Raw genomic sequence first — 26850 nt, 5'->3', positions numbered from 1 at the left:
ATATTTAGACATGCAAGGCTTTGGGATCTTATGTTGTAAAGAAATCTGCCTTAACTTAATCTGGAATTTTTCAAAACCCTAATTTGATCATGTAACTTTTTTCATATAAGATCTATTAGGAAAACTATCATTTTCTTGTTTGGTTTGTTTTTGCAAAGGCAAAACAAAACTCTATGAGAAGCATTAAGGGAACAGTAAGATAACTTTTGGAGTCAGGCAAAATTGTTCAAATACTGGATTCACCACTTTTATTAATTTTTGAGATTTCAGCAAAATGACAACCTCCCTGAGAATTGAGTTTCCTCATCTGTAAAAGTATAATACCTCCCTCACAGAGTTACTGTAAGAATTAAAATGGCATAAAGCCTTACACAAAGAAAGTACTCAACGAATGAGTTTATATTTTCCTTTTAAAAATTCCCTTCAAGTTTCAAAAGTTGCAAAAATGCATTTAAAAAAAAAAACTGAAGAAAAAATTACAGAATCCATGACTGAGATACTCCTGAGAAGAGTAATTTCCAGGACTCTGCAACCTTTTTAACCCACTGGACTACCGAGAAAGCCTTTAAACTTGCCCTGTTTAAGACGATATATAGGAACACATCACGCCTACTACTGAAAAAGGATATGAAGAAAACAAAAGTCGTAGAAGAGTTCTTTATGGTTTCAATGATAAAATGAAAGGGCCTCCATCAATATAAACAAGAAAAAATGAGTTGTGAGAAAAGCTCAGCTTGTGTCAGCACATAATAACTAACAACTATACACTGCTCTACAGTTTATGAAACATTCTTACATGTGTAATCTCATGTGACTGATAGAGACATAGTGAAATAGATAAAACAGCTACCGATTATTTCTAATTTGAGAAAACTATGGCTTGGGAGACTTCAAGTGACTCAACCAAGGTCACACAGATAAATGATAAATGGAATGAAGACACCAACCGGGTTCTTCTGTTCCCTGAATATAACAAATGGGGCATCTTCTAAATGTATGCAGCATTTTCTCAATCCATAGAATTATTATTTTAAAACATTTTATAGGTGACAGATACCATGCAATGCACTAGAGAAACAATAGTAAAAATACATGGTATCTCTTTATTTCAGAATGTTGTCAGACCACTGGGGGGTGATAAGCAATATATACAAATTAGAGTGAGATCAAAGAAGAAAGTATATCTAAGTCTCTTTGGGCAAGTCAAGGAAGGGCTCCCAGAGAGAGAGTAGCATTTGAGATGAAATCTGGAAGCTGATCTGGTAACTAAGAGAACTGTATTTGCTCATGTATAAATTGTAAAGGGAGAAAAGTAAAGCTGGAGAGAAAGACAAAGGTCAAGATTTATAAAGGGCCCTTGATCATTCAGAGTACCTTTAAATGATTGGAAACTACTGAATACTTCTGAGAAGCGGAAACCAAATAATCAGATCTCCATTAGACTATTTTGAAGAGAGTATGACTGATGGTTTAAAAGGGAGCAAGACTAAAAACAGGGAGAACTGTAAGAGATCATGGCAATATTCCAAATAAAAGTTGCTGTAGTCCTGAACAGCAGCAATGGAGATACAGAAAAAAGGTATCGATTCAGAAATATTTGGAAAGTAATGGATAAGAGAGAGAGAACTGACAATAATGCTCACATCTCTAGCTTCGATGACTCAATGAAGGGGAGTAGGTGATGAAAATGTTGAGTCTGAGGTACCAATGGAATACAGAGATGGATACATTTAGCATACAGTGGACAACTGGAAACAGAGAGCTGGAGTTTAGGAGATGTGATAATATATGTGAATTATGTATGAGGATTTTTTTCCATAATGCAAGTGTTATTTACCATTTCAATGGGAAGGCGGTCATTCTATCATCATTATTTGTATAATGAATGCTTCAAAGTTCAAAAAACATTTTAAGATCCTGTATCATGCTTACCACATTTCATAGCTTTGTTATAAACAAACAGATTAGAAAAAATTATCATTATTCCTATTTGATTAAGAAATAGTCATTGAGGGACTTCCCTGGTAGCTGAGTGGCTAAGACTTCATGCTCCCCAATCCAAGGCGCTCAGGTTCAATCCTTGGTCAGGGAACTAGATCCCACATGCCGCAACTAAGACTGAAGATCCCTTGTGCTGCAACCAAGACCCAGCACAGCCAAATAAATTTTTTTTTAAAAAGAAACAGTTATTGAGTATTAACTATATGCCAAATACTGTACTATGCATTAAACAAAACACCAAAATAAATGCAAGTTTTCAGACCTTACACCATACCAGGGGAATCAATAAGCAATAAATGTTAACAATTAAGTATGTTAGAAAGCTGTAAACTGAAGAACAGAGAAGGATTAGGAGTGAGGGGTGGAAGTTGAAGGTGCAATTTTAAATATAGGTAGGATAAAGTCTCATTCAAAAGGTGACATTTAAACACTCGACTAAAGAAAGTAAGAAAATTAGTCATTTGTATTATCTCTGTGGGAAAAACAGATATTTCCCACTAGAAGGAGGAACTAGTACAAAGGTCCTGAGATAAAGAATGTGACTGATGTATTAAGGAACAAGCCAATGGGGCTGGGATGGCATGAGCAAAAGAGAGGATGACAGGAGATCAAAAAAGAAAAGGGGTAGGGAAGGGCAGAGCATGTAGACCTTAGAGCTCACTGTAAAAACTGGCTTTTACCGTGCAAAAAATAGGAATTCAAAAATTAGGAGGCTTGGGAATTCCCTGGTGGTCTGGTGAGCTTCCCAGGTTACACCAGTGGTACAGTACCTGCCTGCCAATGCAGGAGACACAAGAGATGTGGGTTCAATTCCTGGGTCGGGAAGATCCCCTGGAATAGGAAATGGCAACCCACTCCAATATTCTTGCCTGGAAAATTCCATGGATGGAGGAATCTGGTGAGCTATAGCCCATGAAGTCACAAAGAGTCGGACGTGACTGAGTATCAACCTTCCTTCCTGGTGGTTAGCACGCCACATTTTCACTGCTGAGGGCGTGGGTTCTATCCCTGGTTCAGGAACTAAAAACAAGCCTTGCAGCAAAAAAAAAAAAAGAAAAAAGAAAACCAAACTAGAAGGCTTACCCAAAATCATGTACCTAAAAAATGACAAAGCTAGGATTTAACCCAGGATTTCTAGACTCTCTGTGTTCTGCTATTCCAACTTGCCACTTACTAACCCACAACTTCCCTCCTACGAAGTCTGGATTTAAATACTCTCAAAAAGCTAACTTTATAAATAAATACCTTCTAGGTTAGAGATGCACAACCTCTCCAATTAACACTTCTAATACCCCACAGCCACAATTCTAGATTTAGAATTGACTAATCCTAAAGTCTAATCTAAATCCTAATATTCCAGCCTATATTTGAGGAGATTACAAATTCCAGCTTCCTCCCAAAATGAGACTAGATCAAGAAAGCTTTATCAGGAGACTTACAGCATGACTTTCAGATTCATGTAAAGATAATCTGAATTACTTTTAAAAAATGTAAACTAGTCAGATGTGAAAACAAACAAAATAATGACTCGTAAATGTCAAAGTATTGTCATGTTCCTTAATAGTTCACCGCTAGTATTAATAACAATCAAGTTCATACACAGTCAAAGAAGCAGCTGCTGCAATTATGATGACCCTTTGAGGTCTGGGATTGACCATTTCATACCTCCAAAGTAACAAAATACTTGTCCTCATTCATCTGTTGCTTTTGGTACTACAACCCCAAACTGTTGATAGTTTCTTGCCAACTGATGGCACCTTAAAGCAAAGACCAGAGGATTTTGAGGGAGGCACCAAACATTACTGAGATACTATCCAGACCGGTTAGGCTCATAATGACCCTAGGTCACTCCTTTCCTACTGAATAACCTCAAATGCTATAAGAATACTTCATATATCCATAAAAGAGAAGGTAAAAGATGAAACACGAAGAAGGAACAATTCTACTGTCCAGAGGCTTTCATCACTACTATGCAAATACAGGAGGCTCTCTGCTTCATGAACTCTGGAGCCACCAAAACCCCCAACCAGAAAAAGTATAACAGGAATTACTGAGGATAAAACAAACAAAATGGCTAATAGAAGATTTCCCCTCCAAAGCCAGTCCTTTTCAAAAGAAACTGAAATTCCTTCTATCTCCTTCCCCAGGCTTAGCCAATACAGAAGAAGTGCAACTTTGTGTGGCACTGCCTGATAGGCTGGATCTTCCTGAGCAAGAGGTGGACAGCTTTATGCCAGGTCTAGATTTATAGTCAATCTGACTGACTGGGTGTGTTTTTTTTTTTCTTCTTCCCCTCTAAACTGTATCAGAGAATGCCTGGCTATTGTGCCTTAATATATAATGATGTAGGGCTTTTAAGTACTGCAAAGGGTCCGGAAAAGAAAGTCCTTGAGTTATGGCTCAAATCATGATCCCTCTAGCAATCTTTTTACTTGACCAAACCTGGTTTGGCTTTTCTCAATGAACTAAACAAGCATTCTGACTGAGTTCAGAGGGACTGCTTGTCCCTTAGAGGGTTCTAAGGGGTTGCTTATCCCAATGAGGTGGCTAACAAAGAATATGCTCCAGTACAGAAACCAGGACACCACAGCTGCTATTCCCCTAAATATGCACCTCCAGCTTGATGGGTGGAGAAGGTAAGGAAGGAACAATCAGTAAAACTGAAACAAGAGACCTGGTTTACATACAACATATAAAATAATGCTTAAAGCAAGAATGAATCCCCCCTTAAAAAAAAAACACAAAGATTTAAAAAAAAAAAAAAAAAGAATGAATCTCAGCAGTTAGGATACTATTATTGACACATTGACTCTTTTTCTTCCACACTGCCACTCTCTAACAAAACCCAACCTGGAGGTCTGGCCAGGCCCAGCCAGAAAAAGAAAAAAGTTGAGTACAGTCTGGGGTGGGAATGAGGGGGGGGGGGGGGGGCGCAGTAAGGAGAGACATTTATCCAAAAAAGGGGAGGGGGACAGCACACAGTACTTTAAGACCATGAGATTAAGAACAAAATTCTCACATTTCCCTCCCCCACCATCCTGTGGTGTTACGCTTAACACAGCAGTAAAAGTTACTGTCATAACTCAGATCTGAAGTGCTGATCAGGGAACCTGGTTAACCTTGTTCCTAGACAAGTATTTGAATGCAGCCTCTATTTAGACCCTACTGGGACTGCCTCTAAACAGGAAGTTAACAGACATCACACATAGTCAGGGAAGGCAAACCACAGTGTCATAAAGATGGATGCGGCTGTCAGCTACAAATCACTCTCACCTCCTTGAAAGTGTTCTCAAGTAAGGAACAGGCAGGACACAAGTTCCTAAGCCTCACCTCTTCTCAAATTGGGTCACTCAGGCTAAAGATCGAGCCTTCTGATTCCTGCTGATTATTACTCACCTACTTCACTCCTTACCATGGTGACTATCACTGCCACTAGATTAAAATACTATATTCTTCTTAAAAGGGAACACAGTACTACCAGATCCATACTCCCATTAACTCCTTATTTATACAGCCTATCTGTATAAATCTTAATAATATCTTAAAAAGTCCAAGGAAAGACCATCCTTGACCCATTCCAAAACAGCCAGAGACAGTATCAGTCACCAAAAAACCAGCACGATTTCCAACAGGTGTGGACCTTCCCTCAAAGTATATTCAGCTCCTCTGGAGCACCACCTTTAGCAGCTCCAATAGTACCTCTTTCCCAACCAAGCACCAGCAGAAATGCCACTCTAGGACAATTCTCTACCAAGACTGCTCCAAGCACCAAAAGTATGAATCCAAGTGGTTATCTCAAGAAAGAGTTTAAGTCAGTGAATCAAAGAAAGAGCAATAAAGTTAGCACTAAACTCCCAAACAGGATAATCTTCAACATACAGACGACAACATACAGACACCATGCTGATGCAAGGAAACAGAAGTCATTTGTATGGGGAGGACACAGGTGAGAGAGGGATTTCTTTTCACTTTGGGTCACATTCAAGCATTGTCTACTCAAAAAATAAACATTTTGAGAGGGGGGAAAAAACGTTTTAAAAACTCAAAAGCATCAGCTCTTCTCTGGACACAGATCTGTTAAACCTGCTTTTATACTCCAGCTGCTACAAGTTCAAATCTCTCTGCTGCAATCTGGCCTGAAAGCATTGCTCTTTTCCTTTGCTGAAATACACTACCTTAAGTATCTCCCAGCTCTCCTCACCTACACAAAGGCCCTCTAAATAATCATTTATCAGGAATGAGAAAACTATTCTCACCCGATTCTCCAGGTGACAGTGGATGAAAAAAGGGTTGATGGCAAGCTCAGTTAGCATCTACATGCCACCCAGCCCCCATGAAAGCCTCCATCTCCACTTCAGTGCCCCCCCTACAAACTAACATCATGTGTTTGGAGGGAAGTTGATGCTGGGGGAAAGGTGTCCTGAGCACGCAAATGGCACCCAAACCTCTGCACTAAGAGGAGTAGCTATCTCCTCCGTGCAATCGAGAGCGGGGAGGCCAAAAGTATTCTAAGTCTGGATCTGCTTTAGGAAAGGGTAAGTTCTAGTTCCCTCGGCCCTCAGGCACTGACTGAACTGGGATACAGATCCAGTGGGACCCAGAAGCCCAGCCGAAGAAAAGGGTGGTTTAGTCACTACAGAAGACAAGTACCCACACAGGCTTAGACAATTCCCTTCTACGGGAGGGAGAGGGAACGGTGAACGATGAAATAAAGGGGTAAGGTTCTGCGCTCCTGATCCCTTTGCCTATATAATCAGCCCGTGTTTCCCTCACCCTTAAGGGTCCCCTATTTGTCCCAACCGCCGGCAAACAGAAGACTGAGAGTAGGGAGCGGCCCCCGCACCCTGAGGGCACCACTGGGGGTGGAGAGAGTTAAGGGGGGGCGCGCTAGAGAGGCAAGGAGGGGAGCATGGCGGGCATGAGGCAGTGAGTTAAAGCGGGGAAGGCGGGGGAAACGGGGCGCGAGGGAGGGGAGAAAGAGTAAAAGGAGAAGAAATGAAGGGACACGAGCTGGGGCGCGCGAGGCCGAAGTGAAAGACCGGGGCGCGCGCGCGGAGCGGGGGGAGGGGGTGAGGTGAAGGGGGAGCGCGAGGCGGGGGCGCGCGGTGCCGGGGTGGGGGGAGGGGGACGCAAGGCGGGGGCGCGCGGGCGGGCGTCGGCTCGCGGGCGCTTCCCCTCCCCCCGCCCCTCCACCTTTCCCTTCCCCCACCTCCGCCACCACCGCCTCCTCCCAGCCTCCCTCCCTTCCTCGCTCCTCACCGCCCCCGGGCGGGCGGGCGGCCAGGCTGGCCTAGGCCAAAGCTCCTCACCTGGCGGTGGCGGTGTAACTCCCGGCTAGCTCGCCTCCTCAGGCGGCGGCGGCGGCGTCGAAAAAGGAAGAGGCGACGGCACAGTAGGTTCCGGACCCCGCTGACGGGACCGGGGGCGGGGGTGGGGGAGGGGGGCGGGCCGGACCCGGGCGGGCGGGCGGAGCAGACACTGCGGTACAGACGGGGGCAGCGGCGGCGGCGGCGGCTGCACCGGCGGCGGCGGCACCACACAAACAAGGACGCTGATTGGGCAGCTGCCAAGCACCTCGGCTCCGCCTTCCCCACACGCCACGACGCCCATTGGGCGACCTGAGCCGGCCTCCCCGCCCTTCTCTTCTCGGGCTTACCAATAGGAGACGGGCTATCGGGGCTACACCCCACCCTTGAAGAGTGAGTGGCTGGATAAGTGATGATTGGCGTACGTAAGACCCAATCCTAAACGGAGGAGGGGGATGGTCTAGCGGGGGCGCGTTAATGGGTACCTCGGCCAGTCCCAGACACATCCGGGTCTTCAGCAGCCCATTAAGTGTCGGGGGTCAAAAAATCGCTTCAGGCTGCAACTTTACCTTAGAGACGTTTTGGTCCCCAGGCAGCCGCCGTACCCCAGTATCCCCAAACCGGGATTCCCCTTTGGCCTGCTCTCATTCTTCCAATTCTAAAGATGGAGATTGGTGAACGGCGGTGGGGTCTGCGTTGGGTGGTGTTTCATCGCGACAGAATCCAGGAATTTCACGATAGCAGTAGCTTGAGGCGCTCGGGCCTTGCAGTCTGTTTGGGGCGTGGCCTGTCTCTGTCTGCCAAAGGCCTTGAGCTTCCTGGTCTTCATTGTACCCCAGCACGGTTCTGTCGTGACTGAACCACGACTGGGGGAAAAAAGACAGCTAGCGAAATTACTGAGAAATTACGCCGCGCAGAGCGCTCGCAGCTCCTTCTCTCCGGATCTCTGGTCTGATCAGGTTCACAGTGAAGGGAAACAGCCTCCCACTCCACCAACTACACCTAATCAACTCAAGGCCCAACTCCTGCTAGCCTCCCTACTTCCCCAAAGCAGTTAGGCGCGACTGAAGCCAGCGTTTTTCGAACACGTACTATAAGTATTGTTCTTGAGCATCTGAGCATCTTGAGCATCTGAGGGACCAAGTATCAGAGTCAGTGTGTTAAAGGAATGGTAGTAACTAACGTTTGGGGCAGAGACTGAGGTACTGTGCTGTATGTGCATTCGTATTTTTTTAAGAGCTTTCCGTGGATTATTTATTCCTTGTAACTCAGTGAGGTAGATACTGTTAGCCCCATTATACAGATTAAGAAAATGAGGTATAAATCAAATGATTTGCCCAGAGTTACATATGAAAAGTGGCAGAGCTGAAATTTGAAGCCGGTAGATCCAGAAAGGGGTTCAGAGAGATTCAGAGAGGCTAAGGAGCTTACAAAGTTCAGACAGCTAATTAATGACTAATGGCTCAAACTCAGAAATAACTGGCTCCAGAAGCACTAGAATGTGTTTTTCAAGTCATTTAAAAGTCACGCTGTGCAATGGAAATGAAACTAATGAAGGACACGGGCACAAAAATGTGGACCCTGAACAGACACACACAAATGTACAAAAGCAGGTAAAGCACGTTCTTTTTCATTGTAGTAGCGTCCAGGTAAAGAATATGGTCTCTGGAATCTGACTGCCTGGGTTTGGGTCTCTCACCAGTTGTGTGATTTGGGTGCAGGTTACTTAACGTCTATTCTGTATGCCCTAGTTTCCCTATCTTTAAAATGGGAATGATTGATGAATACCTAGTTCATAGGGTAATTGTGAGGATTATAAATTAGTACATTTTAAATGCTCAGGACAGTGCAAGGACTTAGTAAATACTCCATAAACATAATAGTAACTATTGTGAGAGTTCTCCTCACTTTTCCAACAATTTCACCCTCTTAGTTCAAAATTCAGCTTTGGTCGGTATTCTATCTGTAGTACCTGCCTTATACTACACTGAAAATTATTTCACCACTCCCCCACTCATTTGAATACCTTCATTGGCTCAGTTATTTCGCACATGATAGAGGACCTGTTCTGTGATCAGACATTCTTCTTTGTGCTGGGCATGGAGCAGTAAGTGGGACTAAGTCCCTGCCCTCGTGGAAAGTACAGCCCCTCTTCCCTAACCTGTTGCTTTGGCCATTATCAGTTCAGTCCTTTCGGTGCTGTCTGAAGGGCCATTCTTCAAGGGCTGCGACAATACACGAGAGACACAGCGGTGGAAGATATGAGACTGAGAAAGAGTGAGGCCCGAGAAAATACCTTTCAACAAAATTAAAATCAGGCTGTGGTAGGGCAACTTTCAGTCTGGAGTGATCAGTCTCCAAGAAAGACAAGTACGCAAGGCCGCTGAGTAGGGGACATGTCCTTTGTCCTATGCAGGCTCTACCTGTTTGTTTTCTTTTTGGAGCTAACATTTATTGAGTGTGCTTCGCACTTTATCTAGATTTCAAAATTAGTCTTTAATCAACCCCTCCCCAGTTCGCAGATGAGGAAAAACTGAGGCACAGCAGTTAAGTAACTTGTCTGATATAATAAAATTAGCAAGTGCCAGAGACAAGATTTAACTAAAATTTGTCATACTGGAGCCTACACACTCTAAAGTGAGGGAAGAGAAATTGGGACCGGGTAATTTGGATATATCCTTCCCTTCATTCAGTTTCCCAGGCCACAGGTCAAAGATGTCAGATGCTATGGTGAGTACTTGGCTGTTGGAATTCTGAAATACCCTTGTGGTTCAAGACTTCTGTAATTCCACCCATCTGACTATAGGCTTCTTGAGGAAGCCCCAAAATGAGAAGTGTAGGCTGGGAGGCACTCTAGATCAGGAAGACTGTATGCTCTAGTAAGGTAGGAATTGAGCCCTAAAATTCTGTCTGTAATTCCAGACAGTTCAGTGCATGGCTGGGCATGCTACACTCACCAGAAACTTATGCTTTCAGGAAGGCAGTTGCTCCCTTGCAGGTTGTTAGGGATGATACAGGTAAAGTTTGATCCTAGGTAGTGAGGTCTAATCAGAACCTGGGGCGATGTGAAGGTTCCCCTCTGAAGAAGTCACCTCCTTACCCGACAAAAACAGATGGCATTTCCTAAGCCCCTCCTCCCTGCCTTTGCAGCTCCTTTAGGACACTGCTTCAGACAGGATGGGAAAGCATCCTCTGGCCTGAAGGTCGAAGAATTCAGAAGTAGTACTGCTGTCTTCATCCACTGATTTCCACCCCCAGGAATTTGCACTAGAGGCTCATGTAAGTTATTTCGTCCATTGACACTCCTTCCCCAAGGCATTTTTGTTTTGCTGGTTAATTCCCTTTGGTAATTGATTTTACAGCTCTGTTAGGAGTTGTTTCCTGTGTTTATTTCATTATATAGGAAAAAAAGGGAGAACTCCAAGTGGGGCCAAAAGGGTTAGAAAAGTAGTGCCTGGCTGCCTGATGCCCACATGTAGTGAGCTCCTTAATCCTTGCTCTTGTCCTCCTAGTGCTGTCCCCAGGCTGAGACCCTGGTTGGAAGAGCACTGCCTGCAGTTAGAGCAGCTCCCAGGATGTGTGAGCATGGCCAACACCAGTGACTGGGGAGAGGGCTGTCACCCCTGTGGAGGTACTGGAGAAGTTGGGAGGGGGGATCTGGGGGAGAGGAAAGAAGGCAGAGATGAGCTCAGGGCCCCCAGAGAATGGAGCCTTTGTATGGGGTACAGATGAGGGACAAGGAGGTGATTGTGTGGGAGGGCCGGAAGTACCACACAGACTGGCACCACCATAGCCAGCACCGGATTCACCCCTCTCCTGCTCTGAGAACTCCCTGTGCCCCAAGGGGCCAGCACCAGACCTGGTCAGTGTGTGCCCAAAGGCAGCAAGGGATGAAAAGGTGGAGAGGAGGAGGTGCAGCCAGGAGAAAAACAGCGGTATCCCCCCCACCTTTATCTCAGAGAACAGGAGGCAGAAGAAAAAAGACAGAAGCAGCTTTTACTATATTTACATCCAACAAAACTTCACAAGGAACAATCCTTATTGCACAGTCAGGGCCCTGGGTGTGTGAGGCATTCCCCAAGATGGAGTGGACAAAAAGGATTAGGACTAGAGGGGCACCAATTTTTCCTAAGGGGAGCTTGGGACTCCTCTAGCTTCTAACTCCTGACTTTTAAGGAGCTACAAACCACTGGACCATGGAGCCCCATTTCCCTTCTCTCTCTTACTGTCCATAAGAACCTCCTAAGCAAGGGGGCTGTGTCTCCAGAATAAATAACTTAAAATAAAACACAAACACTAAGGTAGAAAGGCATAAAGAGCCTTGGGCTCCTTCGGCAATTCTAGGGGAGAGGGACCATCTCTGGTGGGAAATGACATCCCTCCTTCCCGTTCAGGGCAAAGGCTCAGTAGCTGTGTATCTCTCCAGTTGTTTTTTAAAACAAAAACTTATAAAATGGCCAGGGCAGTGCAGATCTGTGGGTACCCTGGAGGGGAGTTCCTAGTATAGGATGGGGTAGAACAGCTATGTGCCAGCTCTCCCCAGGCCTCCCCCAACATCAGCATGAGCATAGAGGGCAGGCTGGAGATGGGAAATTGTGACTTTTAGTAACAGTGGGTCCCACTGCCCCCACTCAGAGCCTAAGGCTGGGCATGCTCCCTAGCCTATTCTCAACTCCTCTAGGAAAGAAACAGGGAAGCAGGTTCTCTCTAGAATCCTTCCTCCCTCACCTCCTCAGCCTAGACTGGAGAAGGAAGCTTAAGGGTCGCTAGCATTCCAGAGGTGCTCCAAAACATTTCCTGCAATCAATGGCCTTTGGGGTAGGCATCTGTGCCCGCCGCTGTCTCAGCTCCTCCTTGCCCATGTTGCTGGCCAGCTTGTTAAAGGCAGACTTGTACTTCTTGTCGAAGGCCACTAGGGAAGAGGGTGGAGGTAGGTCAGTATGTTAGGTCAATCCCCAGCCTCCCACACCTGGCCCTAGAGCTAAACCCCTCAGCCCCCTGCCTGCTCCCTCACCTATATCCATGTGGTCCTTGCCCAGAGCAGCCAATGTCAGGAATAAGATCTCACGGTAGATGCCCCTGGAGTGGAGTCAAAAGGGTATAAGTGAAATAAGGCGGGAGGGAGCCCGCGACAGACCCAGGACCTCTCAGATGGGAACATGATACCTTTGTAGGTGCAGGCCAGTGGGAGGGGGCCCTAGAGTTTCTAGCAGGAGCCCTATAGCCTTGTGCACCTCGTTGAGACCGACGTGGCGCAGCACCGATTCCAACAACGCCAGGCTGAGGGATGCAGGTACTGGACCTGGCCATACCACCCGCTGTGGGATCTGGCCTGGGTGGAAGAAAGGAAGGTAACCAGGATTATTGAGCCCTCTAAGCATGGGACCTACCCCTTCCCATCCTGGGCCAAATATGAGACTCACTGTGGACCCTCCAGAGCACATAGAGAGGTGGGCAGCTATCGGGGTCAGGGGTCAGGACATCCCACAGCAGCCGCACCTGCACGGATGCTGGATCAGGCATTATCCAAGGAGCTGGGGCCTGCAGGGAGCCAAGATAAAGGAGACAGGCTCATAGCGTGGGAGGCAGAGGACGGGAAATGGACAGGTGCTATTCCAAGGGACAGGGACATTACAGGACACAGCTAAAGAGAAGAGAGAGAGGAACTCTCGTTCCCCATGGGAATACAAGTTCTCTGAGAGCAAGGACTTTGTTTTGTAATCTGCTACATCCCTAGTGCCTAAAACTCTGCCTGGAACCTACAAAGTGCTCAATAAATATTGATGCAATGAATAGAGTAATGAATAGGTGAACATTAACAAATCAGTAATTGGGTAACAGGCACTACACTTGGTGCCTAACAGCCCCGAGAGGCTGTTATGCCATCTTACAGATGAGAAAACTGAAGCTCAGAGAAGCGAAGTGAAATGGCCAGGAGTCAACCAGGTACAGCGACCCCAAAGCGGTGCCCTGTCTATAGCGCCAAGGCACAGAGGACTGAGGAACAGAGCTAGGAGATGAGGGGGCAGGGGCCGTGTCAGCGGCTGACCTGGGGGGGTGGGGGCCCATCACAGGAGGCCAGCAGCAGGCACGGCAGAATACTGGGCAGGCGCAGCCGCTGGAAATACCACAGAAGGTTCCAGAAGATGATGGGGTGAGCAGCAGGCAACTCAGGCAACGCCAGCACCTCACTGCCCTCGTTCTCTACCAGTGACTCCAGTTCCTTACGCAGCACGAGGGGGCTGAGATACGCCCATGCCCCGCTCTCAACACGCCGGGAGGCACTCTGTCAGGCACAGAGGGGGAGGGCATATACCACAGCCCCATCCTCAGAGCCCTGCTTCCCACTGAGCCACCACCTCCAGCAGCTTCTGGGATGCCCCTTGCCCTCTGTGCCCGTCTCTCCTCGGCATCACTGGGGCCACCCACAGGGCGACACACACAGCTGGGCTCTGGCCCAGCCCTTACCCCCACGTGCCCGTTGCAGAGCTGTGGCTCATCCAGGGCTAGGCAAAGCCTGCGGTCACTGAGCACGGGGCCTGGGCCCCCGGGGACAGGAGCGTCTCTGCTGCCACTGGCACCAGCAGGGGCAGGCTTGGGGCTGGGGGCACTGCAGGGAGATGGCAGGAAGGTCAGCCCTCAGACCTCTCCTGCCCTGCCACACCCACAGCCCCTGCCCGGTTTTGGGCACCTGGGTCGGGAATCAAGGGTCTGGACACTGAGCAGGGGTACAAAGGGGCAGGCGCAGAACGGACAGGTGGTGTTGAGGTTGGAGTCGTCAGGTGCCCAGCCAGCCATGATCTCCTCATCATACACCAGGGAATCACAGGCGCGGCACAGCGAGCAGCTAGACAGCAGAATCTGCGGGCAGAAGAGCCCAGGAAGCAGGCCCCTTTTGGCCTCAGGGCTCAGGAGCCCCTGCTCCTTACCCAGTCTCTAACCTCCAAAGCCCCGCCCGGCCTCCTCCCACCTCCCGCCAGCCCCTGCCTCTGACAGGGTGCCTTGGGTATGGTATATATGTGAGCTCCAGCAGTATGTGTGGGAGGGGTTATCCTCACTTCCAGGGAAGGTGGCTGGAAGGATCCAGGGGTGTCACTGAGACGCTCTGAGGAACGGCGAAGGCTCACGCTGCTGAGAGAAGATTCTGAGAGGTCCCACTCACTGCCCAGAGAGGCTGAGCTCTGCCATTATGAGAGAAAGCACAGTCAGCCAACCCCAAGCTACTCTTTACCCAGGAAGCTGACTCAGCCACCCTTCAAGGCCCACTTCTGGGCCGTTCGGGTTGGCAGCCCCTCCCCAGGCCTCCAAGTGCTGAAGTGTCTGGACCCTGCCCTTACTGGTTACCTCGGATGCAGTGGATCCAGGGCGCTCCCGGGGGCGCAGAAGGCTGTCCATGGGGCTGCGACGGGTTGAGGGAGGCAGGTCAGGGGGCAGCTCAGACGGGGGGACACGAGAGGTGGGGGAGCGGCGGGAAGGAGTGAGTAGCTGTTGGAGGCGGGCGCCCAGCCCTCTTCGGGGGGTGCTGGCCTCATCCTGACGCCCACCAGCCTTAGGCATCCGCCCACTTGGCCCTTCCAGGGTTTCAGTGGACTGGGTGCTCAGGGCTGAGCCTGAGTCCCCTGGGCTGCCTCCAGGTGCCGACTCCTCCCCGGTCAGGCTCAGGTCTGAGAGGCTTCCATCATGCCAGGGTATGGGTGATCCCCGGGGTTCCAGGACCCCCAAGGCCTCTATCACTGCAAGGCAGAAAAGTATCGGGGAAGATGGAGTCCAGGCCCTCCCTGGGACCTGAGTAAACACAATTCCTGGCTATGCAATCTGGCACCACAGCCCCCACCATGATGACAGTCCGGGCAAGATTCCCCCAGAGCCTACAGTACCTGCCACAGAGCATTACCCCTCCACCCTGCCTCTCTAGCCTTTCCCTTTCACTGGCAAGTGGTTAGGGAAGCTGACGGGCCGAAGGGTGGGGTGTGGGATGAGGGCACTCACTGTGGGCCACGCCAGCCTCCACGGTGGGCTGTGCCCCTCGGGCACTACCCAGGCTGCCACTCTTCACCAGGCGCCCCATAGGTGAGGCGGGGTCCCGCAGGCTTCGCCCAGCCCAGGTAGTCTGGCGCTGAAGGGGGCGAGTAGGGGAGGGGCGCTCCAAATAGGGCTCTGCAAAAGACAGGGAGGGGGTCAAAAGACAGCCAGCTAGAAACCTAGCCTCCAGCTCCAAAATAGAGCTCCTCACAGGGACCTGGGTTTGCAAGGCTCCTCCCAGGCAGAACTTCATGTCTTTTGTTCCCAGCCAAGTGTAGTTTATCCGTTGTCAGCACACTGAATGTCAGCCACTAGACCAGCCCCAGCTCTCCGTGCCTGTCCCCTGCCCATGTCGTCAGTCCCTACCCACCTGTCTGCGAGCTGCCTGCCTCTTGGGCTGCCGTCTCCACCTCCTCCCGCTGCCGCTGCCGCTGTTCTCGCAAGGGCTGGCGGAACTGAGCCGCCCCCAGGACCACGTTCCGGAGCTTGGCCCAGCGTAGGCGCCCACCCGGTGTGCCCGACGGCCACTTGCTTTCCAGCACAGCCTGCCAAGCAGTGTTCATCCATGAAGACGGCCTGTCTCCGTACCCTGGGCCTCAGCTAGGTGCCAACTGCCTGACCTGGGGGCCCAGCAACCACCTTTCCCTCCAGACATCCTGCCTGTGGTTGTCCTGCCAAGGCTTCAGCCAGGAGCAGAGCCCAGAAAAGAGAGCTGGCAGTGGCCACCCTGAGGGGTTCTAGAGGAAGTCAGAAATGGTGGAGACAACCTGTCTGTAGACTGCTGTTTATAAACTATGGGCTTTGAAGAAATCAGTTCATTTGTTTTTTAGTCATTAGTTTCTTCATCGAAAAGACTGGAAATAGTTTAGTGTCATGGTAAAGGGCCTGAATTCAGAAAACGATATGCCTGTGTGTGTGTCCTAACTCCCTAACTTACTGTGGTACCTCGAACAAGTTACTAACCCCCTGCAACCTCGTGGCCTCATGTGTAAGATGGGGCAATAATTGTTCCACTTCAGGGGGCTGTGGGAAAGGTAAGATGGTTTTACGTGGATGCTGTCTTTGGAGCAGAGCCTGGCATACTGCTCCCACGATCAGCTATTGGGAGGTGGCGGTCCTTTTCTAACCTCCTTGCCAGGACTGTTGTGGGTGAGACTCAAAGCAGCCCGGTGTGAGAACCCATCTGCAGGTGCTGAGGCACTAGCAGACCGCTGTGCGTGACAGCGGTCGCAGGACCTTGTTGGACCGTACAGGCCTGATCTCCAAGGGGAGGGGAGAGCCACAGGTGTCGGGGAGCAGCACCCTCCCCACACACCCCGCCACAGGCCGCCATCCCACCCCTCACCTTGTTATAGTAGCCGTAGGTGATGGTGTTGGGCACGATGCCCGCCCGCCGCATGTCCAGCATGACTCGCACGGACAGCACGGGCTGCCCATAGTGTGAGCACAGCTGCATCAGCACCCGGTAACACACCTGGGCCGGCAGACACGCAGGTGAAAGTGGACTCGCTCTCAGCCCCAGTCCTCAAGTCTCAGTGAGCACCCACCGCCAGCCTCCCCAGTTCTCACAGAGCCACCCTCCCTTCCTGCTGACCCTGCCACCCTGCAGTCCCCGCTGCTACAACCTGAACATGCTCATTAATTCAGTGAATGTGACGGAGCACCTGCCCAGCTCCTGGACTCGTGCCCCTGTTCCCCGTCGGCTACAGCCCCCAGGGCTGCACCAGCCCCCGGGCTGCACCCCGAGCCACTGGGCTTGGGCACCCACCTCGTCGGGCAGCACCACCTTGCGGCTCTCCATCTGGCGCAGCACCTGGTAGGCCGTCTGCAGTGCCCGCACCCGGGAGGGCGCCGAGCGCACGTAGGCAGGCAGACACAGGAACCACAGCCCGTAGCAGTGGCCCAGCAGGCACCGGGCCCACAGCTCAGGCACAGCTGCTGACTTCTGTGCCATCCGCTGTGCAACCTTCATCTCCTAAAGAGGGCGGGGGACACACCTGGGTGAGTATGATGCCAGGGCAGGTCTTAAAACAGTGTGGGAGAAGCAGCACCCTCCCTGAGAAAGGGTCTGTGTGCTGATGGGGTGGCAGGGACAGTGCCCACACAGTCCTGGATTCCCAAGCACAGATGCTTAGCTTGAGCATGGGCAGGTGTCCTGGCAGAGGCAGCAAGCCCCTGGATTTCTAGAGTCCTCAGAAAATGAAGATGAGGACAATGACAATGGTAATAACAGTGATGGTTCATGTTTCTTTTTCGTGCCAGACATATCGAAACCTCCCAACAACTTTATGGGATAAGTACTATTATACCCATTTTACAGATGAAGAAACTGAAGCAGCAGTCCTTGGCCTGAGTCAGATGCCTCTAGGGGGCCCACCTGCTGGTTACCTGTTTGGTACGGCGAGGGGCAGGACTGCTGGGGGCGCTGCGGGATGGGCCTGGCACAGGCAGAGCCCCAGCTTGTTCTTGAGGAGACTCAAACAGCTCAGCCCGTAGCTCGGGGAACCCATCATAACTGGAGGGGCGGAGAGAGGCCATATGGAGAGCAGTTGCTACTAAGTCAGCTGATCGGGCCTCAGAGCAAGAGAGGGGGTAGGAGGCGCTCACCAGTACTGGGGAGTGGATTCACTGCCCTCTGGCGCTGGCGGCTCCTCGGGAGGTGTGATAAACACGGTGAGCTCACTGCCCGACAGCTCCTCCAGCTCCACCAGGGGTGCGGGCTCAGGCTTCTCCTGCTCTGGGTGGACCTGAAGCAGGAAGGTAAGAAGGGGGACATCCAGACAGGGCATAGAGCAGGGCTGGGGATCCAGAAGATGGCATCTCCCAGGAAAGCACAGCCACAGGGAAGGAGGTAATGGGCCCAGATTCTGTCAGGGCCCTGGAGATAGACAGGGGATGAGTGAGGAACAGGAAGACAGTATGTCTGTGAGGCCGGTCGTGTGTGCTGCACAGGCTACGTGCTGTTTAACTCCAGGGGCGCCAGCCTCGCTGCACGTGAGATAAAGTGTTTATATCTGGGGTAACAGAGACAGCCAAGGGGGGAGCAGAGGGCACAAAAAGAAGGGATGACCCCAATACCTTGTCAACACAAGAGTCAAAGAATTCAAGGGCAGCATGCCGAGCAGAGCCAAAGGAGCATTCCTCGATGAACTGGGAGAACATCTGTGTGTGTAGCAGCTGGGAGTACAGCTTGTGGCTGGAACGTTCTCGGGACTTGAGGAAGCCTGATGGGTGAGAATGGGGCCAAGAGGGTGGCCACTGGGGGCTCTGCCCCAGCCACCCGTTTCTGAACACTTTTCTTGGCTCCCCGCCAACTTGGCATCCAAGGCCATAAAAGCCATCCTCTCTGGCCCCTCTGGCCCCACCCGCCAAGCTGACCAGCTCAGCTGCCCCAGCACCACGGCCCCGTGGCATCCCTCTCTTTTATCTGTGGGCATCTAGGGCCTCAGACTGGGGAGTCACCAAGAGAGGAGCATTTTGCCCATGGGCTGGCTCACCACAGGTGTCACTGTGTCCCCACCAAGTCCTGGCTTCCCACAGCTGACTCGTCTTGTACCCTAACCCCTCACCAGGCCCAGAAGAGCATGTGGCTCAGAGCTGGTGCCCACAAAAATGCCAGCCGAGCTTAGAAACAAGTAACTGCGTGATTCCACATGCCCCCTGACTTCCCCGTGGAGCCCAGCCCCTGGTCACCCATCCCATGACACCTTCCCCAAGCAGGGACAGGTCGCCTTTACCTTGCAGGAAGAAGAGGTTGTCGACATCGCGCGACCCCTCAGAGGGGGCCTGGGTGAGTGGGCGCAGGAAGTCCCGGTAGCCCTTGAGCAGGCAGGCCATGAAGCGGAGGAAGGCTCCCTGGACCTCGCGCTCTAGCCGGGCCCGGCGGCCACACACTGCCTCGTAGTCTGTCAGCAGGAACTCCAGGGAGGCCTCCTCCTCGGGGCCAGTATATGCTGGGGACCAGGGCGGCCTGAGCGTCAGGGCCAGCACCCACAGGGCTTGCTCAAGCTTGCTCTCCACAGAAGTCAGGTTGCCACCCTGCCACCTGCTGCCCCACCACTGCGGCTCCTAACAGACCCCGCACCACCGGTAACAAAGTTACCCTTGGGTAACGGTTTCAAGCCTCCCAACGGCAAGCTCAACCTCCCTGACATATGCAGGAGTATTAATGTGACATATGCCTTCCTCTAACTTAAACTGGAACTCGAATTCCTCTCACTTCCCCCCAGTGAAAGCCTAGTTCTTCTAACTTCCTCAAGTAAGGTCCAGCTCTCCACAGGTCTCCCCAAACTAGAGGTTAAACGTCAGTAATGGTTTCCGGCCCCCCACCCCCACTCAGGCTCCTCACTCTGATCCAGCTGCTGGTACAGGTGTGTCAGTGTGGCCAGCAGAACCTTGTAGGGTCTTCGGGGCAGGGTCCGAGGGGACAGGGGCTTCTTTTCCTCAGTCCTGCGGGTTAAACAGAAGGAAAAAAGGGTGATGGTGTTTCTTGTTTTCCCTGAGGCTCCTTTTGAGCAGGTGCGCTCCATTCACCAGCTCTCTCCTGCTCCCATCCTCGAAACCCCCAGAAAAGACCCAGCCCTCTTACTGGAAGAGCGTGTTGGTATCAAGATCCACACAGATGACATCCACAGGTGGGTCATGCAGATCGAAGTAGCTGGAGTGGATACCCACGATGAAGGGCACGGGGGCACTCAGCACGTCTGCCAGCACCAGTGGGCACAGCGGAATGTAGGGGCACTGCCAGTGCAGCGGGAAGATCATCTAAAGCATCGGGGGATGAGGACCAGTGAGCAGGGCATAGGGAGGCAGCAGAGGAGGGGGCAGCGACCTTGACCGGCGGTGCTTGTTGTCAGAAGCTGTTGGAGTTAAGCTCCAAAGAAAAGCTCCTGACCGAAGCCGTACATCCTGTAGGCCAGGCCCGAGGATAAGGCTGAGAAACCCTCCCCAAGAAAGGAAAAGTAAGGAGAATCTAGGTAGGGACTAGGGCACAAGAAAGAACACTCTGGGTAAGGCAGGCTGGGCAGAGTGGCACTCACAGAGACGAGGGCCTCGCAGACGCTGGTGAGCAGATCCGGCCGCAGCGAGTGGACTAGTAGCTTGTGCTCCGTGAGCACAGCGAGCAGCAGCGTGATCGCCAGCTCCGGGCCCAGGGTCTGCAGCAGCTGCAGGAAGCTGGCACCACTGGGGGCAATGCCAAGGTGGGGGAAGAGTCAGCAGGAGGCCCTTCCCTCATCGCTGGGCACAGACACCACCTGGGCCCAGCCTGTACAGCCCCTCCACACCGGGGCCCGCTTGCCTGGCACCCACCATGCCCCTGGTCATCACAGCCCTGCCCCCCAACCTGAGCATATACCTGAGGGGCAGGGGTGAGGATACAGGCTGGCAGAGGAGCAGGTTGTCATAGGGAGACATCTGAGAGGCAGAAGAGCCACAGATCAGGGTGGTGAAGACTGGCCCCTGCCCATTCTCCCCCTCCCACCTAGCCCCAGCCCCAGCCCTCACCTGCACCAGGATGCGGGGTCGCTGTGGGGAAGGGAAGGGAACATTATGAATGAAGTGGGAGATGTGCCTGGGGAGAGAGGGACACGGTCAGAGGCAGACTCCCGGCCACCTGCTCAGGCGCCTGTCCCCAAGGACCTCACTCCTCCCCGAGGTCTACCTCAAGACTGGGGTCAGCCCCCAGAGCCTCCATTATGCACAGCATGGGTGCACATCAGAAGAGATTCCCTCTGGGCGTGCACAGGCCCTGGCCAGGACTTAGCTAAGCAAGTGTAGCCTAGGTTTCAGGCCCCACTCACCCCTTCAGCCAGGGGCACTTCTGCAATGGACCAGCTCTCCAGCCACACACTACAGCCCCGTCCCCGACTCCTCTGCGCCCCCGGGCCGTTCCCCCCCAGCTCCAGCGTCCTCTCCTCCATTCCTCCTGGCTCGTAACCCTTCCCAGCATCAGGGAAACCCCATGCTCACGCTTCCAGGGGCAGACGGTGGGGGCCTGAGACGGAGTAGCGGTAGAGGAAGGTGAGGAAGGCGCGGAAGGCCGGGAAGGCAGGCCAGCGGGACAGCACAGCGATGGCGCGGCGGCTGCGCACAGCCCGGCCCCCCAGTGCCCGGCCCCGCTCCACGGCACTCAGCAGGCCCAGCGCCCGAGCCTGCCGCTCCGACAGCCTGGCCCTCGGGAACGCCTCGTAGAACTGCAAGGCAGCACCGTACACCTGCAGGGCAGAGGGGCAGTCAGGCAGGCCCTGCAGAGCCCAGACCCCTGACCACACTCCACACACCCACCTTATCACCAGCTGCACCCGTGAGCACAAAGGTGGAGAAGACGGGCACGGGGTACTTGGTCTGGGCGGGCCAGCACTCGATAGTGGCCCCCATGGGCAGGCAGAAGACGGGCACTGACTCGGGCAGCGGGAACGCCTCATTGTCCTCCTCTGGGTAGCGGCCCAGCAGCTCTGCACCCCCGGCAGAGTGGGGGGTACCCAAAAGGAGTAGGGTTCATCAGACTCCGGGGGAAAGAACCAGGGGATCCCAGAGAAGGGCCATGTGGCAAAGGGGAGGCGAGTTCTGTGGACACTGAAGGTACCAGCCGAGAGGCACCAGGGCAGAGGGACGCGTGGGTCGAGGGACCAGAGACAGAGGGGCTACTCACCTGCCTCATACGCCAGCGTGTTGGCCTTGGCCAGGCCCACCTTGTAGCAGAGGTACACGGCTGGGCCCCACTGCCCCAAAATGGCAAGAGACAAGCAGACATACAGCTAACAAAGCTTTCTGGGGGGCTATTTTCTCCACCACCCCTAAGTGGTCTTTGTCTTTAGAATGCCTGTCAATCCCAGTCCCCCAAGACCAGTGTCACACCTCTGGGCCCACCCCCGCCCTAGGGGCCTTGGTCCTAGGATGCCCTGTGTGCCCAGTGTCCACCCCTTACACGGAGATGGCATGAGTCTCGGCTCCTGGCCCAGGACCCCACTCACCATGCCAGGGTTGAGGTTGCGGGGCAATCGGCAGTAAGTATGAGGAGTACCCTCACCCTTGCTGGGCAGTACCAGGCAGAGGTCAGTGATGCCCAGGGCATGCAGCCCTGCCCCCTCTGCTGCCCGCCGGTAAGTGAGGTAGGTGCGGGGGTGCCCAGGGCCTGGAGGGGCCAGGTTGGCTGAGTGGCTGTAGGGTGTCGTATCTAGCACTTGGAAGCCAGGCTTGGGACGTTCCTTCCCCTCATACAACACCCTGGGCACAGAGAACAGAGAGAGGTCAGGAGTTCACAGCAGAGGAGAAGGCCCCCAGTCTTGCTAGATCTGCCTTCCTAGTCCTACCTACTCAGCCTAGCCGAACACCGACACCAGGGCCCACTTCTTGCTGAACCTGCCCTCCAAAACCCTGTGCCCCTCTCTGCCCTTGGCTCTATTTTTTTTTTTTTTTTTTTTGGCTGCTCCAGGTCTTAGTTGCAGCAGTCAGGATCTTTAGTTGTGGCATGTGGGAATCTCATGCCCTGACCAGGGAGCGAACCCAGGCCCCCAGCACTGGGAGCGCTGAGTCGTAGTCACTGGACCACCAGAGAAATCCCTAGGCCCCACTTCTCGATCAGTAACAATACCTCAGGCCTTCCCTGGCTCTCAGTGCTCATTAATAAATACCAAGAATAAAAGCTACCATTTATTGACTCTGTGCTAAGTCCCTTATATGGATGATCTCATTTCATCTCAACTACCCTATGAGGAGGTATTATTTTCCCCAAATTACAGCTGAGGAAATAGACCCAGAGGGGCTCAGTAACCTGCCAAAGGTCACAGAGCTAGCAAGTAGCAGCACTAGTACACGCACCCAAATCTGTGTGAGGACTAAGTACACACAACTTCAGGCTCTTCTCCCTGGCCTCAGGATCACTCTCTTCCCATTCCTATTGCACATCCCTCATCCCATACCCCTACCTCTCCCTGCCTCACCCCAGATCTCCTAGCCTCCCCTGGTGCCAGCAGGAGTAGGTAGGTGTACACACCCCAGCTCAACAAGGGGGGGCTTGTCACGCCCTCTCCGGTAGCAGATGACGGGCTGAGTTCCACCTAGGAGCCCAGCGCTGAGTTCCAAGGGGTGGCCCCCGGCAGAAGCCTGGATGCATGTGTAGCCCTGCGGCACCTCCTCACCCAGGGCCCTAGCGATGACTGCCACATCTGTGATGGGCTCAGCGGGCCGGGGAGGGCGCAGGGGCCCACTGGGTTCAGGAATCCACGTTTCCTCAGGGATGGGTGCTCCATTGCCTGCAAGTCCAGCTATCACGAAGTAATCTACCAGCCGGGGGGGCCGCTCCTCCGCCATGGCCCCCCCCTCACTCACTGCATCTGGAATGGTCAAGTGGGGGAGAGATGAAGCAAGGAAGGTTTGTGTTGCCATGGCAACTGGCAACCAGGGAGTCTCCCTTTTGCTTCCCTCCTCTTCCTAGTACTTTCAAGGAAAAGCAGGATCAGTGGCCAGCCAATCCTGAACTCTCCCGCCTGTGACATCACCAGGCCCTAACAGCCCACCACAGCTCCTTAAAGAGACCAGGACCCTCTCTCTTGGTACCAGCCCTCTTTCCAAAGAACCCACTGCACACAGCTAACCTAGGCTCTGGGTTCTGACATCACATGGTTTCTGTATCCCTTTTAAAGACTGCAGCCTTCTTCATTCCCTAACATAACAGAGATCACAGTCTTTTCTGTAATGGCCTACAATGACATCATTCATTCTGGCCGTGACATCAGGCCAACATTACAGTCTTTTTATGGATTTCTGGCCTTCTTACTCTGGTTGACATTCTAAGAATCTCATGAGCCAGCTAATATTCTTAAAGAGTCCACCTCTAGGTTTTTGTGAGGAACCCACAAAACCCAGGCTTTAAGTGTCTTTTCACCAGACTCCAGTGTCCTTTTTCCTAACCTAGCTCCACTAACCTGACCAAAAAGAAAAAAAAAAAAAAAAATCAGCGCCCTCCAACCTCCAGGATCCTTACGTATCCTCAGTTAGGTCCAAAGCAGCTATGGGAGACAGTCCCCACCATCCCCAAGCCCTCCTCCATGAAGCCCAGAGATGGAAACAGGCCCATAGGGGCTTCTCAGTAACTCTTCTCACCTGCCTCCATGGCCCAACCCCTGGGAGTAGGAGCCCCAAGGGTCCCGGGGTGCCCCGAGTGCAGAAGCTGGGAAACAGCTTGGTGGGTGGCTTGCAGCAGAGGACTGGAGGCGTGGGGACTGCTTCAGAGGGGAAGGGAGGTGACTTCCTGAAACAGTGGAGGGGAAGCTGCAGCTCGGCGGAAGTCAGCCTATGGGTGTGTGTGGTGCTGGTGGGGGTGTGCGGGGCGGGGGGGGGGGGGGGTATTGTCAGAAGGTGCCAACACAGCATCATTCCAAGTTGGAAGCTTAACCTAAAGGACCCGGGTCAAGGCAGAGGCAGCTCAGACTAGATCCGGGATGTACAGTCATACTTAACCTCCCACCCTTGCCCAGAGAAGAGGGAGCAAGGGAATCTCATGGACCCAAGCTGGCTCTCCTTAACCTGGCCTCTGGTCACTCACACATACACCAACTCCAGCTAAATTTAGTCTCCACATCTGCGAGGTGAAGCCAGGAGTCAGCGTCAGCCTCCTGATTTAGCTCTGGGACCCAGCCCCGTGCCTTGTCCACTGCAGGCGAATGGGAGCCCTATGTCCTCTGCCCCAAGCAGCAGGCAGGAGCCACGAGGTGAGACCAGCTGAGGGGCGAGTGGCTCCCATCGGCGGCACCTGCGCACCCGGGCCTCTCCTCACCGAGCTAGGGAAGAGTCCTGCAGGAAGGCAGCCCTTTCTCCCTAGGGAACACAAGGGGCAGGGACACCACTCCGGGTCCCGGCGCCCACGAGCCGGACAGCGGGAAGTTCGCGTTGGGGCAAAGGGCGCGCCGAGCGGGAGGAGGCTGAGGAAGGAGCAGGAGGGCAGAGAGGAGCGGACGCGCAGGCGGCCGGGGACGTGACGGCAGCAGCGCCGGCCGCCGCGTGACCGGAGCGGGAGGGAGGGGTGCTCAGGCTCGGGACCCGCGGGAGCAGGAGGGGTGCAGGGCGCCGGGCACAGCTAGCTAACTCCAGACTGCGCCCTCCCCTCCACTTTCACTTCCCCAGGAGAGAGGAACCGGAACCAGATGTGCAGCGCCAGAGAACAGCTGGGGAGAGCCCCCGCCCCGCCCGCGCTCCCTCCCTCCCTTCCCCGCCCGCTGCCCCGCCCGGTCCAGCCCCTACCTGCCTGCCCCGCGACTCCCCGGCCGGCCGGCCAGCGGGCGGGTGGCTCGGAAGGCGGGCTGGCGGGCCGGCGGACGGCGAGGCTACCCGGCCCCGGACATGGCGCACCCGACTCGGGCGCCGCTCCCGCCGGGACGGCGAATGAAGGAGGAAGAGAGGGCCGAGGGCGCCGGGGCGCAGGGCGCCTTGGAGGGAGATCCGGGCGATCCCAGCGCTCCCGCCGCGCTGCGCCACGCGGGGACTGTGCTGCCGCGCCGCCCGCTCGCGCCGCGCGGTCCTCCCAGCTCCCGCCGCGCTGAGGGCCCGGTGCTTCTCCGCGCGCCCCGCTTTCTCCGCTCCCCCCACCCCACCTCCGGGACCACGGGCGCCGCCGCTCCCCCCACCCCCCCTCCCCGGCCGGCGGCCGTGACCCTGGCAGCGCCTGCCCAGCGCCCGACCGCCTGCAGCGCGACCCCTGGCGGCTGGGAGGGCCCCTTGCACCCAGGGAGCTTCCCACCGCCCAGCCATTGCCGCCGGACACTGACCCTAGGCGGCCCCTCAAGTCCGAGGCGCGCTCTCGTCCCGCCCTCGAGCTCACTCAGATGTGGCTTGCCTGCCTGGGTGAAGGCCCCTGAAGTCTAGTGTGCGGAGACCCAGGTGGCTGCCCCTACTTCCAGGTTTAGGGCACATTGCATTCCCTTCCAGCCTAAGCCAGAAGTTCTCAGTTCTCTTTTTTGAAAATGACAAGTTTTGGAAAGAGGAAGAGAGGCCAGGACTGTGGGCTGTGGGCAAGTAGCAGAGGTGGAGGTGACGGAGGAGGGGCACTGCTCTTCTGTGCTGGGTGAGGGAGAGAAGAGGGCAGAAGCTCAGATGGCCAGAGGACTAGCAACCCCAGCCAAAGAGGAAACCTCATCAAAACAGGTTAGCTAGCACTCAAGCCTCTGAATGGGTGGGTGGAGAAGAGTGGGAGAGCAAAGTGAATTCCTGCATGGTGAGGGGCAGAATGAGAATGAGAGGCCTTGGGTCGGAGGCCGGCCGGGTACATCGAACTTCCGGGTCCTCCAGGCTTACTATCTGGCCTCATTAGTTTTTAAATCCTCTCTCCTCCGAAGCCTTAGCACTGAGGCCAGATACTCCTGGGGAGAGGTGGGGTCATTCTACCAGAAATATCCAGAGCTGAGAGCTCAGCCAGCAGGCACCTCCTCACCTCCTGACTCCCTGCCAGGGTCTCAAGTTTGAGGAAGAGCAGTAGCAACCAAAGCCACTGTCCCCTGAGGCCACAGCAAGGCCCTGGACAAAT

At 53.3% G+C, this 26850-nt stretch overlaps 2 protein-coding genes and 1 long non-coding RNA gene across 6 annotated transcripts in view; 1 reads left to right on the top strand and 2 right to left on the bottom strand.

Moving 5' to 3' along the window:
- The window catches only part of GATAD2B (GATA zinc finger domain containing 2B), a 78823-nt gene extending 71380 nt beyond the window's left edge, over positions 1-7443 (bottom strand). The window contains exon 1 of the mRNA XM_061120764.1: positions 7311-7443. The gene's annotated coding sequence lies outside the window, so the exon portion shown is untranslated. The remainder of the gene's footprint in view (positions 1-7310) is intronic.
- On the top strand, positions 7258-15737 carry LOC133040692 (uncharacterized). Its single transcript, XR_009689027.1, has 3 exons — positions 7258-7393; positions 10458-10586; positions 15598-15737. It is a non-coding gene; the product is annotated as an uncharacterized LOC133040692 (long non-coding RNA).
- Positions 11284-25764, bottom strand: DENND4B (DENN domain containing 4B). 4 transcript variants are annotated; one of them, XM_061120757.1, is made up of 29 exons: positions 25108-25502; positions 24435-24582; positions 23326-23665; positions 22304-22556; positions 21982-22051; positions 21615-21784; positions 21300-21544; positions 20835-20901; positions 20686-20744; positions 20369-20513; positions 19918-20093; positions 19678-19778; positions 19067-19282; positions 18408-18553; positions 17937-18076; positions 17718-17844; positions 17098-17304; positions 16675-16803; positions 15700-15874; positions 15297-15464; positions 14652-15040; positions 14366-14488; positions 13999-14168; positions 13776-13917; positions 13357-13593; positions 12731-12848; positions 12474-12639; positions 12322-12386; positions 11284-12219 (listed from the first exon to the last, which is right to left on the bottom strand). In XM_061120757.1, the coding sequence occupies exons 2-29, from the start codon at positions 24442-24444 to the stop codon at positions 12074-12076; spliced, it is 4500 nt and encodes a 1499-aa protein (XP_060976740.1). In that variant the 5' UTR covers positions 24445-24582; positions 25108-25502; the 3' UTR covers positions 11284-12073. The 4 variants fall into 4 exon arrangements, with proteins under 4 accessions (XP_060976740.1, XP_060976742.1, XP_060976744.1 ...); XM_061120759.1 differs by lacking the exons at positions 24435-24582; positions 25108-25502 and adding an exon at positions 25572-25764; XM_061120761.1 differs by lacking the exon at positions 16675-16803 and having other exon boundaries at positions 25108-25503.
- Between the last annotated feature and the right edge of the window lie 1086 nt (positions 25765-26850).

The sequence above is a fragment of the Dama dama genome, chromosome 20 (genome assembly GCF_033118175.1).
Source record: "Dama dama isolate Ldn47 chromosome 20, ASM3311817v1, whole genome shotgun sequence".
In the NCBI taxonomy this organism is placed as follows: domain Eukaryota; kingdom Metazoa; phylum Chordata; class Mammalia; order Artiodactyla; family Cervidae; genus Dama; species Dama dama.
Note: the sequence above shows the minus strand (reverse complement) of the source record. Positions and strands in the feature narration are given on the sequence as shown.

Bases quoted from the DNA above. Each gene is read 5' to 3' on its own strand.
- DENND4B (XM_061120757.1), bottom strand. The intron at 18,077-18,407 runs GTATTGGGGTCA...TTCCTGCTTCAG, and splicing joins TTGACTCTTGTGTTGACAAG to GTCCACCCAGAGCAGGAGAA. The intron at 17,845-17,936 runs GTGAGCGCCTCC...CCGCCCCTCCAG, and splicing joins GAATCCACTCCCCAGTACTG to TTATGATGGGTTCCCCGAGC.